At 35.5% G+C, this 16409-nt stretch overlaps 1 protein-coding gene across 1 annotated transcript in view; it reads right to left on the bottom strand.

Annotated features, from left to right (window-relative positions):
- The window catches only part of LOC150092017 (RNA-binding protein FXR1-like), a 308330-nt gene that overhangs the window by 150910 nt on the left and 141011 nt on the right, over nucleotides 1-16409 (bottom strand). The window contains exons 8-9 of the mRNA XM_090377720.1: nucleotides 14919-15035; nucleotides 9616-9789 (exon numbers count right to left, since the gene is read on the bottom strand). Of these exons, the coding sequence (XP_090233846.1) occupies nucleotides 9616-9789; nucleotides 14919-15035 (291 nt within the window). The remainder of the gene's footprint in view (nucleotides 1-9615; nucleotides 9790-14918; nucleotides 15036-16409) is intronic.

Below are 16409 nucleotides of genomic sequence, written 5' to 3'. Positions count from 1 at the left end.
TACGGGCAATCTCATAATATGCAAAAAGGCTCTCGCCTCCTTGCATATTATGAGATTGGCAGTGTCAAGGAAACATTCAGAATTGATTTTGACTTTACTTTTCTAATCTTTTGCCACACTGCCTTCATTGTTCCACCACTATTTGTACTGTTTATAATATTTATGGGGTACGTATGGAATTGCAAAGTCTGTTGTGAAGATTCAGTCCATAACATGCTTGACTGTGCTTTCAATATCAGAGGATATTATAACTTCTTGATTTAAAACTGCTAGGACTGATATTTTGCTTTAGGAAATTTTATTTATTTATTCCCATTTCAACATTCAGTAAATAACTGGATAGTGATCACTGCTATATAGGCTATTTGAAAACAACCAATCAAAAAGCAGAAACAAAACCGGTGAAGTCTATTGCTCAACTACGAGCACCTGTGTTTAAGTGTTAGATTTTGTTCATTTAGGAGTTAATCATTTGTGCTTTTGTCTAGGTTTGATTGGATACCATCCTGAAGGTTGGCAACCAATGAAATCTTCAACCAGTCAAAAAGGAGAGGGTAACTGATTTTCTAGACCTTCTAATTTTTGGTAATGAAACACTTTGGTGGAAGATAAAGAGAGACTATGATAAGTGAAATTCTTGCCATGATGCATGCTGTAATTGCTTCAAGGGAAGTCTGAGAGAATTCTAGAATTTACGAGAACAGCAGCTACCTCCATGTGAACAGTTGTTATATATATGTTGTTTTGTGTGTAAATATTATAGTGCTTTATTGTAATATCTATTGTGGAGTTAGGCTAGGTTATTTTCTTATAAACAGACAGCAGCAACAGGATTGTAGGCATGAAGATCATCATTTAATGTCATCAATACTGCTTTGGAGACCACGAAAATTCCACTGAATTGTATACATCAGTTAGGCTTATTTAGTGTTTCTGATGATTTTCGCTGTATTATCTGTTTATGCTATTCTGTTTAGATTTTATTTTTATTTTTTGGGAAAAACAGACAGCAGATTATATACTGTACTTTTTTTAATCAATTAGAGATATTTGGGGTTTTGATCACTTGTGTTGAGGCTTCAGCGACTGGTGTGTTTTACTTGACCCAATTTTTGTTGTTTTGGTTTGGAAAGGACTGTTCATGCCCAGTCTGTCTGTTATTGAGAAGCTTGTTCCTCCAGGATACATTTGTTTCAGATGCTTTTAAATTCTTTTGATTTCTGTACTACTTCACAGGTTCATGTGGTAGAAGTTAGTGGTATCTGCTTTTTAGCTTCTGGGCATGTGACTTTACATTCAGTCATCATTTTTAAATCACTTTTCTATTTTCCAAGCGGGCATAGTCTTTGGAGAAAGCAAATTTGTCTCATTTACAGTTCAGGCAATGTGTGGATGGCTGATAGCATTTGTTATGGGAATGTTTCTTTGAGCCACAGGTGGCACATACACACCTATTCGTCTACATGTTGTTGGTAGTGGCTGAGCTTCAAGATAGAAATTTAGAAGTAATATACCTAATTTTTATGTGATATATTGAGATTGAGTTAATTGAAGACAACTTCTTTACTAATTTTCTCTCTCTCTCTCTCTCTCTCTCTCTCTCTCTCTCTCTGTTTTTTTTTTAATCTTCAATCACACTGGAAATTTATTCTCAAAATTTTCAAATTTAAAAAAATAGTGCACTGCCAACTGATGAAATCTGCATACATCAACATTTATACAGGGTGGCCACTGAAAGACTAAATGATATAAAACAAAAATAACTTTTACAAACACGTTTTTTAAAAATTTTTTTTTATTTTATTTGGAAATATAATTAATGGATTTTTTTTTAGTATTATGTGTGAAAAACAACATCCCTCAAATGACCACCATTTTCCTGCTCACAAATACAGGCTCTTTCCACAGCATTTTCCATGACCGTATGCAAGGTTTCAGGTCGGATTTCGGCTTGAATGTTCTCCTTAAGTTCTTGAATTGTTCAAGGTTTATTTACGTAAACCCGTTCTTTCAAGTAGCCCCACAAAAAGAAGTCTGGAGCCGTCAAATCAAGTGAACGCGGAGGCCAAACAAATTCAGCATTTTTTAAAATTATTCGTTCACCGAAAATTTCTCGCAGGAGGTCCATCATCGCCCTGGCAGTGTGCACAGTAGCTCCATCCTGTTGGAACCATACCTCCTGATTATCTTTGACCGCTGGGCGTAAAAAATTTTCAAGCATTGTCCTACACAGGGGCCCCGCTGATTCTTTCTGGCTGACCTTCCTCATTTTCAAAGAAATAGTGGCCGATAACTCTTTCAGCCATAACACTGCACCAAACAGTGCATTTTTGGGGATGCAATTGATGCTGACGTAATTCCCTGGGATTCTCAGTACCCCAAAAATCTGCAGTTTTGTTTGTTGATGTACCCGTTTAAATGAAAATGGGCCTCATCACTCATTATCAAGTTGTTCAAAAAGTTGTTGTTATCTCTGGCTAGGTGTTGAAATCGAATGGCGTACTGCAGGCGCTGCTGAGTATCTTGGGGTAGTAAAGCTTGGACCATTTGGATCTTGTATGGAAACATTTTTAAATCCAGTTTCAGAATCTCCTGAAGCGATGCCTAGTTGAGCAGAGCGACGACTGGTAGAGGCAGATGGATCCCAAAGGACACTGCCGTACAGCTTCCACTGCTGTGTCAGTTCGCACAGGACCTCTTCCCGGAAGATCGCCGACTGATCCAGTTCTTTCAAACCAGGCGATTAGGTTCCAAATCATGTTATCGCTAGGAGATACTCTTACTTTAAAATGTTGCCGGTATTTTCTCTGAGTTTCAATAATTGATCTTTCACTGGAATAGAAAAACCCAATGAGTTTTACTCATTGCCAGACATCATACGTAGCCATTTTAATCTCCAAGGGATCCTCTATAACCTGTAAAAAAAGAAAATAAAAAAGATTGAAAACGAACAAGTTATGACTTTTTCAAACCCTTCAGTCTTTCAGTGGCTACCCTGTGCAAAGAGTATTTTTCAGTGGGGACTTGTGCACCACACAATCACACAGGGCAATAAATAAATATTCTCACTGAACACAAAACTGAATCTTCTCTTGTTTTAAAACCACTGGTAGCAGCTAATCCCTTCCAGCCAGATGCCATATATGCTGAAAATGTACTGCATGCCACCTAGGGATAGATCCAAAAACACACAAGGCAAATCATGTTGTGTTAGTGAAATTATTCTTGTAGGAATGCAATCCTTTATTCAACACTCCATCTTAAAATCTCATTCTTTATCTCAACACATTGGTTTTGCAATAAATGTGCTAAAACTGTTCATCATAAGAACATAAGTTCATCATACTGCACATTGCAATTGGCTTGCATCCAAATCTTGAACTTCATTTTTCTGCCAACACCAGTGCTTCTCAAAGTGGGTGATATAGCCCCCCCCCGGCATTTGAATTATCCATGGGGGCGTTAGGCATGAAAGGGGGCAATGGGGGGGGTGCAATAGACATGAACGGGGGCGACGGTGGGTGGATGGAGCACCATCAATGATTGGCCATTCAAAGGGTTTTATGGCTTATTTAAAAAATGCTGTGCCAAATATTATTACTGTTCATTGTGTCATTCACCGTCAGCATTTAGTTGCAAAAAAACTTGGTGATCAACTGCACAATTCTCTACAAACTGCTATTACTGCTATAAACAAAATTAAAGCACATTCTTTGAATGATCGTATATTTCGAAAGCTTTGTGATCAAAACAGTGAAGATTCTGAACGATTGCTACTTCACTCCAAGGTTCGGTGGCTGTCAAAAGGTAACTGTCTCAACAGATTTTATGAATTCTTTGATACTGTTGTCGAGTTTTTTGAAGATAGGAACAACGACCTTAGTAATGACCCCAAGAAAATGAAAACTGATATTGCTTATCTTGCAGATTTATTTACTAGATTCAACTCAATGAACTTACATTTACAAAGCCAAGATGTAACTCTTATTAAGGAGAAAACTCAAATTTCAGCATTTATTCCAAAATTAAAGCTTTTTATGCGCAATGTAGGACGACGTGAATTGTATCAATTTCCAAATCTTTTGGAAATAGAGAAAAAAGAAAAAATAGCAGATGAAACTCTACTAACTTTTTGTAATCATCTAGAAATGTTGCACAGAGATATGCAGGAAAGGTTCGAAGATCTCCTTAATTTGAAAATTCCAGATTGGGTTATAAATCCTTTTTTAAATAATGATGATGGTGAACGTTTTGTGGAAGAAGAATTGATTGAGTTACAAAATGAAGTTGAACTGAAGCCAAAATTTCAAAATTCATATCAGGAATTTTGGTTACAAAAGAAAATCCCTGACCATGGGGAATTATAAAAAAATTACTTATTTCTTTTCCAGTATATCTAGTCGAAACCGGTTTCAGTGCTGTATCTCAATTGCTGACAAAAAGAAATTGTCTGGATGTTGTTACACGTGGCGATTTACAACTTCTACTTACAGATATTAAACCTAATATTGATAAGCTAATAAATCTCCACCAAGCTTGTCCATCGCATTAAATATTAAAATATAATTAACTATTTCCATTAATATGACTTATTTATGTAATTAACTTTAATTTTTATGACTTAATTTAAGTGACTATTAACTGACTTTATTTATATAGTTGTAATTTTTTACAAAGAAGGAATAAAGTGCAGTAAATAGTTTTCTTTATAATTCACACACATACATGCAGGGCTGCATTAACGTTTTTGGAGGCAAACAGACAAATATTCATTTCAGTTATTTAGCTTCACTTTATATTGGTGGGCTAAAAAAAAGCCCTGGCAAAGGCTTTTTTTAGGGGGGGGGGGCAGTGATCCAAAAAAGTTTGAGAAGCACTGGCCTACACTAAAGCTTGCAACAATTGTAAATCAGTTATTAATCAATCCAAACTAAATTTTGTTATAGTTTAGAGAAGAAAACTTGCTTCTTGTTCAAATAGTAGTTGAGCATTCTGGTCTCTTAGCAAAGCTATTGGTCACAACTTTTGCCCATCCCTACTCTGACCTCTGTTAAAACCCGATCACTCTGTTGACACTTCAGCTAAAGATAAAGCTGACATGCTAGCATCCTGCTTTTCTTCTAACTCTTGTATTGATGTTCTTAGTAAACCATCTCCTACCATTCCCAGTACACTCCACTCAAGGCCTCCCGTGGTCCTCCCTAAAAATGCAGTGAGAATTTTAAACAATCTCGGTGTTAAGAAAGTTCATGGCATTTTTTTTCCCCCTGTTCCTGAAAACTGTGCTCCTGTTCTGTGTTATCTTTGCTTGAAAATTTGCTCATATCCAGACAGTTCCTAAAAAGGAGCAACAAATTCTTCCTATCCAACTACTGTCCCATTGCTCATACCACAACTTTCTCCAAAGTAATGGACAATTTCATTAGTTCACATTACCTGTGAACTATTAAAGTATCTTGAAATATTCCATCTGACCAATGATTCACAGGATGGATTCTGTCAGTGTTCATTCTACTTGTGGTATTTTTGGCTTATGTTACCCATCGTATGGACAAATTCAATGGAAAAGTTTGGTGAAAAATCAAGCAGTTGCTCTTGACATTTCTAAGGCTTTTGACGATGTTTGGCAGTAAGGTCTTCTAAACAAGTTTCCATCTTATGGATTGCCGACTTTTTTTTTTCTGACTGCTCACTGCAGATGAGGGTAGATGGCCTTCTGTCTTCTAACTTCTCCACTAATGTTGGTGTTCCCCAAAGTTCAGTTCTTTCTCCCAATGAATGGAAATCCTATCCATAGTTTTGTTGATGATAGCATGTTGCATTTCACCTTTCGGTTTGAGATATCTTGCGCTGCACAAAGTTTCATAGTCTTGAATACCCATCTATCAATTCCTTAAATGATGATCTCCAGGTAATTCTCCAATGGGGCAAAAACTTCATTTACTTAGTTAATTTAAATCCTTCTAAAGCTGAATCTTATCTTATGTATTGCAAAAAAGAAATATAGTGCCACTATGTTTATCTTCTACTATACCCAGATCCTTACTTAAGATCAAATATCTGTTAGACATTACCCTGACTTCTAATCTCTCTCTTATAGCTTAAGCAGATCATGAATATTGCTTCCCCTACAATTCAAGTCTAATATCAACGAGTATCTCCAGTCTTCTCAACCTTAATATAAAACTCCTGCATGGTCCTAAGCCTTATAGTTCCTAATATCTTTCATCTCTGGAGTATAAAAAAAAAAAAAAAGTCTCAGTGCCAGTCCTTGGAGAAAGTCCACTTCTTACATTTACCCATTAATTGTAACAATCTGCCTCCTACCCTGTGAAGTCATCTAAGGATTTTTCATATGATTCCTACACATTGCAGCTTATAAAGTACCTAAGTGACAACTCTATGGATTTATGGAGAATGTCTGTTATACTTAATTCTGACCATTCCCCCAGTATAATACAGTTGGTCTCAGAGCTTCTCCACCTTTTTGCAAAAAAAAAAAAAATAAATAAATAAATAAATAAATAATAATAAAAAAATGATTTATTTATTTTCCAAATTTGTAATAAAATGGCTATTGCTATCAGGTGTGCTAAGTTAGAGAGAGATTCTTTATTAATACTTAGTCCCCATTAATAAATAGTGGCATTTCATAGTAATTGTGAACAATATGCCTGCTGTTTGTGCAGGCATATTGTTCAGAAGTAGTTCCCAACTATAAAAAAAAAAAAAAAAAAACTGGCTGTGGAAGAGCAAAAAGAATGGATAATCAAAATGATTTCCAGGTATATCCCATCGTGGTGACCCTTTTTAATAATAATAATAATAATAATAAAATCTGTCAATTTGAGAACAGCACACAATATCTTGTCTTGAACAAACTGAAAGTTACATAAGATGATTATGTGCTGATCAGACTAAATGAAGTAAAAGATTAAATCTGGTGAACTTAGTTTTGTAAACAGCATAAGTTTTTCTACCATGAACTCTGAAGATTAATGTGTTTACTTGCAGCAGTTCAAAGTCTGCTACAAAACATATTTAATAGAGTTTATGATGTCAAACTGTGTTTAGTCAAGTAAATAGTTAAGTAATGTTTAACTTAAATATAATTGCATTTGGCAAACCAATTCTTCATCCAATAGTGCTACTCAAAGAACAGGTTTTGCAATGTTTTGCATAAAACATATATCAAAAGGTTTTGATATATGTTTCATGCAAGGAAAGAAACTAATCTTAAAAATATATAGTTCAGTTTTTCGAAAGCTGCAATGGGAATATTGTACTTGTAATGGTGGTTCCATATCACCCAACATTGGAAAAAAAAAATAATAATAAATAATGGCAATAACATTTCTGTATACACAGCTGTTCAAAGAAAGTGCATCACACTTTAACTGTTGCCGTAAATTGTCGTAATTGTCGCCCGAATAACGTAAGTATATGGCAATATTTCTTACAGATTGCATCAGATAAGATTGACCACGAAGGTAATGACATATTGCATCAGCTGTTACTTTCAGCTATATAAGCATGCTCTACAAGAGTTGCAGTCAATCTTTGCTTGTGTCAAGGATAGCAAGTTACGTGCAGTTGATGGGATGAAGAAAGAGTGCTATTGTTGCTTTACATGGGGAAAGATGTTCTTCCCGTCATATTGCTTATAGAGTGCCCTGTAATCAGTCGACAGTGAGTAGATTTCTTTCTGGTTAAACCGGAAAGATTTCTTTCCGGTTTTCAGCAGAATACTGGTTCTGCTGATAGGAAAAAAGTAACCGGGTGCAAACGAGTCTCTAAGCCAAAACAGGACCACATTTTGAAGTGCTTATGACTTGAAAACCATAATGCTTCTTTGTCTGAGCTAAAAAGAGAATGGGAAGAACGTACAGGAGTGGTAGCAAATGCAGTAACAGTCAGAAGACGCCTCTTCAAAAACGGACTTGTAGCCTGTTGTCCTAAGAAGAAGACCCTCCTCACACAAAAAATGAAAAAGGCCTGATTAATTTGGTGTAAGGAGCATGTCAAATGGACCCCTGAGCAGTGGAATACAGTTATTTTCTTGGACGAGAAGAAATTCAACCTACATGGCTCTAATGGAAGAAAACGATTTGCCGTAGACGTGGTGAAGAATACCACCCAGACTGCATGGTGTCTACAGCAAAATTCCCTACCAGCCAAATGATATGGAGGTGCATTTCGTATCTTGGAATAGGTCACCCGCAGTTTATAAAAGGTTCCGTAAATGGCATTGGATACCTGGCTATAACCATTAGAGACCATTTCAACCTGCCAAGTAACTGCATCTTTCAGGACGACTCTGCTCCTTGTCATCAGGCAAAGAATGTAAGTAGGTGTTTCTGTAGTTACTTTAGCTTCATTTCTTCATTACAGGTTTGACAGTAACATGTTTACATTTGTTACAGATGAAAAAATGGTTGGAAGAACGGTCCATTACAACTCTTAGCTAGCCAGGAAACAGTCCGAACTCTGCAGTTGCCAGAAAGAAACCAAAGACCCTTCGTGAACTTCAGGAAGCCATAATTCGTGTTTGGAATCATCAGTTTATTACCTTCAGAAATTGAACTTGCCAATGCCTCAACGGTGTGCTGCTATCATCAGGGCCAGAGGTGGTTCAACCAAATATTAGTTTACACCTGGTGAACTTTTCATTTTTCTTTCCATTTAAAATGATAAACTGAAGCAAACTGAGGGCTTCTGATAACATTTCAGCTGTAATTGTTGTATTTACCCAAAACTGTTGTATAAAGGCTGCAAATGCTCATTTTGGAATGTTTTGAGAGCACCTGTCAAATATTACTTAGCTTTGCCTCAACTATTAATAAATATCTTTTGTTTATATTTCTATTTGTGATGCTAGTCATTAATGTAACACACCATCGCGAAAAAGGGTTCCTGTGATGCTCTTTCTCTGAACACCACTGTATTTGAAAAATAAAGTTAACTGTATAAAATCTTTATTAAGTTTTTATTAAGACAGTGTTTGGGACATCCTGTAGGCTGCTTGCTAGTCCCTAAATGTGGCCAATGGAAGAAGGTTTATGGGGTGGGGATGGTGTTCCTTCCTTTATTTCCATTGAAACTCAAGTACGAGTTGGCTAGTATCTATCAGGCTCCAAGAAACTTCCTGAGATATGTATGCATGTTTTTTTTTTTTTGTGTGTGTGACAATTACATTAGCAGGCAGTTATGAGTGGTGGCTGAATGCTGTGGAAATATGCAATTTCAACAGAAATAAAGGCAAATACAAAATCCCCCAATCCCTCATGATACTACAGCGGGATGTATGACTGAAATTCAGGACACAAGGAGCTAAGTCTGTACATATATAGTGCATAAAAGAGTAGCATAACTATTTCTGGGATAACCAAAATATCTTACACCAGAGACTGGCTAGCTCAGTTCTTCTGAAAAGGCTTCAGTAAGTTCCTTTTGTTGAAATTTTTAAAAAGAAGAGGGGAAAAAAAGTGGAAATGTAATTACAAATTATTCTATAACTTCATGACAATAATAGCTAATATTTATAATTATACTAATACTGTAATTTCTTATGTCGACATACCTAGCACCATAGAAGTTATATAACAAGGAACATACCTCACCATACACTTTAAATGTACAAGAATTTTCTTCTAGATCAATTCCTGTTATGCCATCTACTTTACGTGCTTGTTGGATATTTGCCCCATGAGCACCGATTGCAAGTCCCATAAGGTCTTCAGGAACCTTAAATTCTTCCATATAACCAGGATTTGAATGAAGTTTAGTATTCTACAAAAACAGTAGATATAGAAGCATTTAACACAAATAATAAATTTAAGCAGTTATAATAAATAAAGAAATTCGTTAAATGTACAATACCCTAGGAGTTATAAATAAAATGCACATTACGGCACAAAGCCAGAGACTAAAAAATGTTCTGTTTATATTTTTACGTGGCCACATAAATCAGAGGTTTACAGTTAGCAATTTTAATAAGAATATAATTGTTAATCATATTTATATATTGAATAGGTTCGAATCATGGTCAAGAGTCTGACAGAGTCAGAATCTGACATTACTGGTAATGTCAGAGATTTCTATTCATACTCTGGCCATGACATTAGCAAGTAGGCAAATGATGCAAGAAAGCAAGCTTATACAGAATCAGCCAAAACAAGACAGAAAAACCATGTAGTTCAGGGCTTTATTGAATACTTATTTGCGGTTAACACATTTGCTGTCTGATGCATAAAGTCGGTCATTATTAAACAGCCAATAACTGAATGCTGTAAAAGTAAAGGAGTAATTTTGTCAGCACAGTGATGATTGGACTCTGGGCTATTATAGGTTGGAGCAAATTTTATTTGTTTTTTTTGCCTGTTTTGAGGTATTTTATGCAGTTATATGTATGTTGAACACACATTTGACTAAATTTGGAGGCTTTTACTGATTAAATCCAAAAGTTTCAAACTTACTGTATTTTCTGGCGCATAGGACACTTTATTTCAAAAAAATTATTGCAAAATCAGGATGCATCTTTGCAATACATTGATCTCTTATATAAAAGACAATGCCGGCCAGCCAATGGAGATTTGAATGTGATCAGATTCATAGAAATACAATGCTGCAGTCTTCGCTAGATGTGTAGTTTAGAAGGCATTCTTCTGAACTGCTTATATTATAAAATATGGGTGCTTTAAACTGTTGACTCTTTTCCATGTGACATTTCATTCACTGACAGTAATCCTTCGTTTCTTCCACATGTCACAAATTTAATAATAAAAATCAGGAGAGTTTCTGGAGCTTTGATAAGAGTATCACGCACTGACTGGGGACTTTCAAGGAAAACTTCTGCAATTTTATTATAATGCAGTCTTTCTTCCTATGGTAACTTATGCATCTGGTGCATGGTTTCATGGGGTGAGAATTATTCAGATACAGAAAAAACTTGTCTCACTTCAGAGAACTATGCTGTTATCTATGTGCAGAACTGTTTCTACAGGGGCTCTGCAAATTAAAGTTGGCCAAATGACTCTAGATCTTTATGTGGCTTACAGCGGTCTTTGTTACCATATCAAAAAGAGAATACCTATTGGGTAACGTTAAATTTACAGATGGATGTTAAAAAAGGACGATCTCACTGCTGGAACGAATGTGCAAACATTTGGCAGACCTGTTGGGATACTACTACTACTACTACTACTACTACTACTACAGCCAGGCTGGTGACAAGAATATTTATTCCCAAGGTTTCCTTTCTCATTAATAAGAAGAAAAATTGTTGGTTTTCTCTAGACATCTACTCATCTTACATCGTAATGGGGCATGGATCCTTGAACCAGAAACTTTTTCAGTTCAGACTTTTCAGAACGGACTTATGCAACTGTGGAGAAAGTGGGAGCTGGGAGCATGCATTATATCATTGTCCTTTGCATAATGACTTTAAGGAGGAATTAAGATCCTCAACAAACAGATCTTCACCAAATAGTTTTGCTCCAGGCAATGAATATCTACTCATTCAGGATGCTGGCTCTTATTGGTCTTTGCAGAATTTCACCAGGAATACTTTCCAGCATAGGCATGCTTTTCTGGTCAACACAAATGATACAGGTATAAGTAACGAGGTGTAATAAAGTTACTTTGTATCATAAGCTTTAAGCAGATTTTTACCTCTTGTAAATAACTGTATATTTCATGATTTTATCTTACCATTTGTACCCGTGCACTCAATTCAGCTGTTGGGTTAAGTGTATAAAGGATGTAGGCCTTTATGATTGTGCAATTGATGGCTATGTATTCACAATTTGTGTAAAGGTTAGATGCACTGCTGAAATCAAATTTAGCTTTGATTTCAGCACTCATTTTGTTAGTTGTAAAGTTGTAAATAACAATGTCAATAATGTTAAATTTAAAGTTGTTGCAACTTTCCCCATGAACCAGGGAGAACAACATCATGCATGTCTTGTACTGTGGGATTTGAACTGAAAGTTGTAAAGTACAAAATTCATGGGAATAAGGCAGCTGAAAGATAAATTGCACTTCCTACAACTGAAAAAACCATTAGAACTTGGAGAAATCAAAAGTGCTTCAATCCATGTTAAAGAAAAACTGTGCTTTGTGCAGCAAAGTTGTAAAATGGCCAGAATTAGAAATTGATTTACTGAAATGGGTAGAAAAATCAGACAAAATGGCATTGCCATAACAACAAAAATGGTAAGAATTCAGACTCAAAACACAGCTTCTGAGAGGGATATAGTGACTTTAAAGGGAGCCCAACTACAGGTTTATGAAATGCAAAAACAGAAAATGCCCCCAAAACACGAAGAAAATATTATTTCATTTCATTCCAATTCTTTACACTAAATAAGAACGAAACTGATACAAATCTGATTGAAGCCTCTCTACCTCCGCCCACTCTACTACTAAGCATACCTCTGCCTAGGAAGCACGCCCATTAGAGTGAAATAGCAACTATCTGAACCGGCTACCCACACCTGAATAATTTACTAAAATTTTATGTCAGTCTCTGCCAAAATGAAGAAATCAGAGTCCTGCAGCCAGTGCCTCAGAGCAAATTTTTTATTTATTTATTATTTATTTTTTTATGGAAATCCCAAACACGAGAGGTATTAGAACCTATAATACTTAGTACAGTGCTTGGGTTGGAGGTTGAAAAGATGAAAGAAGATATTTGTTGACATTAGACTTGAACTTACGTAGCCAGTAATTTTCAGGAAATACGTATGAAGGAAGGTTGTTCCAGAAAACGGCAGTTGAATGAATAAACGAGGAAGATGAAAAGTTGGTTCTGTGGGTTTGAAGTTGGACAGTAAATGGATGTTGGCTGGTGGCGGCACGTGTTCGGACTGTTTTGAAAGAGAGAGCGGGAATTATAGAAGCCAATTCAGAAGAACAGTGCCCATGGAAGTATCTGTAGAAGAGGCATGCAGCAGAAACAGTGCGTCTATGAGACAGCGAGTGGAGAGACTCTGTTAGAGATGAATCATTAATTAACCAAACTGCCCAAAACGGCAGTTGAATGAATAAACGAGGAAGATGAAAAGTTGGTTCTGTGAGTTTGAAGTTGACCAGTAAATGGATGTTGGCTGGTGGGGACCATTCAGAAGAGAGCAGTTAGGTTAATTAATGACTGATCTCTAACAGTCTCTCCATTCTCTGTCTCATAGACGTACTGTTTCTGCTGCATGCCTTTTCTACAGATACTTCCGAGGGCACTGTTCTTCTCAATTGGCGTCTATAATTCCTGCTCTCTCTTTCAAAATAGTCCGAACATGTGCCGCCACCAGCCAACATCCACTTACTGTCCAACTTCAAACTCACAGAACCAACTTTTCGGCTTCCTCGTTTATTCATTCAACTGCCGTTTTCTGGAGCAACCTTCCTTCACACGTATTTCCTGAAAATTGCAATCTACAAAAGTTCAAGTCCAATGTCAACAAATATCTTCTTTCGTCTTCTCAACCTCCAACCCAAGCACGGTTCTAAGTACTATAGGTTCTAATACCTCTCGTGTTTGGGGTTCACATAAAAAAAAATTGATAAGACAAAATTTGCATTTGCTCTGCTGTAAGCATTAAGATCATTGCATGCTAAGCAAATTAAATCCTGCTTGACACACACACACACAAAAAACAAATAAGTGTGCATTTAGTCTATGATGTTAGTTAAAGAATTTAGTTAAAGAATAAACATTCTTTAACATTTGTAAGTCATTAATAATTTATTATTATAAATTGCTTGATTTTACAGGCTATGTTTTCATTTCTTTGGTTAAGTCAACCTTTGTTTAAACAAACTAATTAGCTAACTAATTTCATTGTTGAAACGTAACACCTATTTTTAACATCATGTCTATGGAAAATAAATTCGTGCTTTACGAGCGCACGATAAGAATGAAGTAACTCGTAACTGTATTTGTACATTTAGAAGGCTAAAATTTAGTGCACATTTATAAAATGGATTATACTGAGTTTCAGTGTAATAATAGTTAAATGAGATGTTGTCTGATGATAAGCATAAAAAAAAAAAAAAAAAGTCTGCAAGTTTTTTTGAAGCATGTTAAGGATTTGATTGAATGGGAAAACACAGAGTGATTGTAAATGGAAACTGCTTTTCCCAGACTAATGTTATTAGTAGTCATGCAGTACTGGACCCTAATATTGATAAATGTAAGTTACTCCACATGGGGAACAATAATGAGTTGATTATCCCACTGTATAAGGCAAACAAAAGGGTACTTTCATGAAGAGAGAAAAAAAAAAAAAAAAAAAAAAATTAATCAGCAAATTGCTCCTATGTTTTTGGACCCTTTTCTCCATTTTCCACAGTTCACAGGACTTTGAGTAAGTGCGGTTTTGGTCTTGACAGTTTTGACCATGTGGTGTTTCAGCATCATATTCCATTTATGTGCGGGATTTGAACCACAGCCTGGGCACACTTATTAGATGGTTTGGAAGTGACCAAATTTTTGGCACTTATAACATCTGATAGAGTTTGGAACACAGGGTCTTACATGGCAGTTGAGATAGATAGCTTCAAGGGTGGGAGGTAAATTTGGTATATCAAATGCAAGGATGATATTCCATGTGGGAGACTGATGCTTTAGAAGCTTGCTTTCTTGCATCATTGCCACTACTAATACTATTATTTTATAGCCCTTTAAATGGCTTAGATTTTGAACATAATAATGTACCCAATACTAGGATTCATATTCCTTTTCTCCTATAGATATCCATGTATACACACCAGATATATTACTGATACTTGTACGAAACTGATGGTTTCAGAAGCAAGAAGTACAAATACACAGTCCATACTAAGTGGATAGTTATTTACAACTGAAAAAAAAAAAAAAAAGAAAAGGTAAGCATAAGTGAAGTCTGTAAACAAAATTGTACCTCTAACTGCCTTGCAGCTTCTTGTGTCCTACTAAGGAGTAGCACCTTTTGACGTAAATTACGAAAATGCATTTCGGACAACAAAGATGACCGTTTTTTTGCTGCTTCCGACCTTGCCTGTGGGGGATAGGAAGTAACATGAAAAAATTATCTTTTTTATACTCAGAATTAACCAAAATTACAATGTTTTTCTAAGTAAATTATTACTCACTAATTTGTATAAATATATACAAATAACTGGTTGCATAAATATATATGGTGGAGGTAAAAAAAAAAAAAAATATATATATATATATATATATATTTTTATTCACCCAGTAGTTCTAACAGAAAGATGAAATATTTTTTGATACCTTGAAATCTCTATAGCAATCACACACCAATTTTGTTCAATCTGACAATTCATTCCTTCTTTGCAGCACGGAATGAAGTGCCACAACGGATAAAGTGGAATATAGATCAGTGATTCAGTTCCACTTTCTGAAAGGGAAAACACCCAAAACATCCACGAAGAAATGGTCACTGTTAATGGAGAAAAATGATTAGGTTACAGGGTTGTTGCACATTGCTATAAACAATTCAAATGTGGAAGAACCTCAGTGCACGTTGAATAAATCCCAGGATGTAACTGCTGTAACAGAAGTGTTGCAAAAACTGAGGCATTAATTATGGAGGATTGCCATATTAGCTTCAAAGAATTAATCCTGGAGGATTGCCATACTAGCTGCAGAGCATTAGCGTAGGGTCTGTGGAGAACATCATCCATCAATAGTTGCATATGAGTAAAGTGTCTGCTAGATAGGTTCTCAGACTTCTAACCTCTTACCAGAAGAAGGAAAAGGCACAATGTGCACATGAAATGTTGATGTGCCAGTAAAAAAATTTGAAATAATGCCTTGTCCTGCCCCGAGGTCCTTTCTGTTGCTGAAAATGCTGCTTCATGGTTTGAAGGATAGTAAAGGACTTCTACAAAACTGGCCTGTGGAAATATATTGAGAGGTGGCAAAAATGTTGTCATTTTGGGTGGAGACTATGTTGAAAAGGTATAATATGTGGTCTTTGTTTGAACCTTCCATCACAACTACTTCTGGGTGACTGCAAATCTTTTTTGAACCCCCTCATACAATTAAACAAAAACAAACAACCACAAAAATATTAATTAACTGAATATTATTTAAACACAATTTTATATCAGAAATTAATATACTTGTATACTTTTGCATATTTCAAATATTAGCTTATTATATATTAGACAAACATGACAATGTAAAAAGACAATAAAGTTAAATAAAAAAATTAAAAATTAAAAAAATAATAATAATAATAAAATTAATTATAAATAAAAGTAACAATTTTTAATTACTTGTGGATGATGCATTCAGACAAAAAAACTCAATGTTGGAAAAGTCAAAAGTTTCAACTTTTAAAAAGGCAACTGGAAACACCTTCATTTCACATAACAGCCACTGACAATCCCTGGGTTTATCACTA

The sequence above is a fragment of the Mastigoproctus giganteus genome, chromosome 1 (genome assembly GCF_048544385.1).
Source record: "Mastigoproctus giganteus isolate SK-2022 chromosome 1, ASM4854438v1, whole genome shotgun sequence".
NCBI lineage: Eukaryota > Metazoa > Arthropoda > Arachnida > Uropygi > Thelyphonidae > Mastigoproctus > Mastigoproctus giganteus.
Note: the sequence above shows the minus strand (reverse complement) of the source record. Positions and strands in the feature narration are given on the sequence as shown.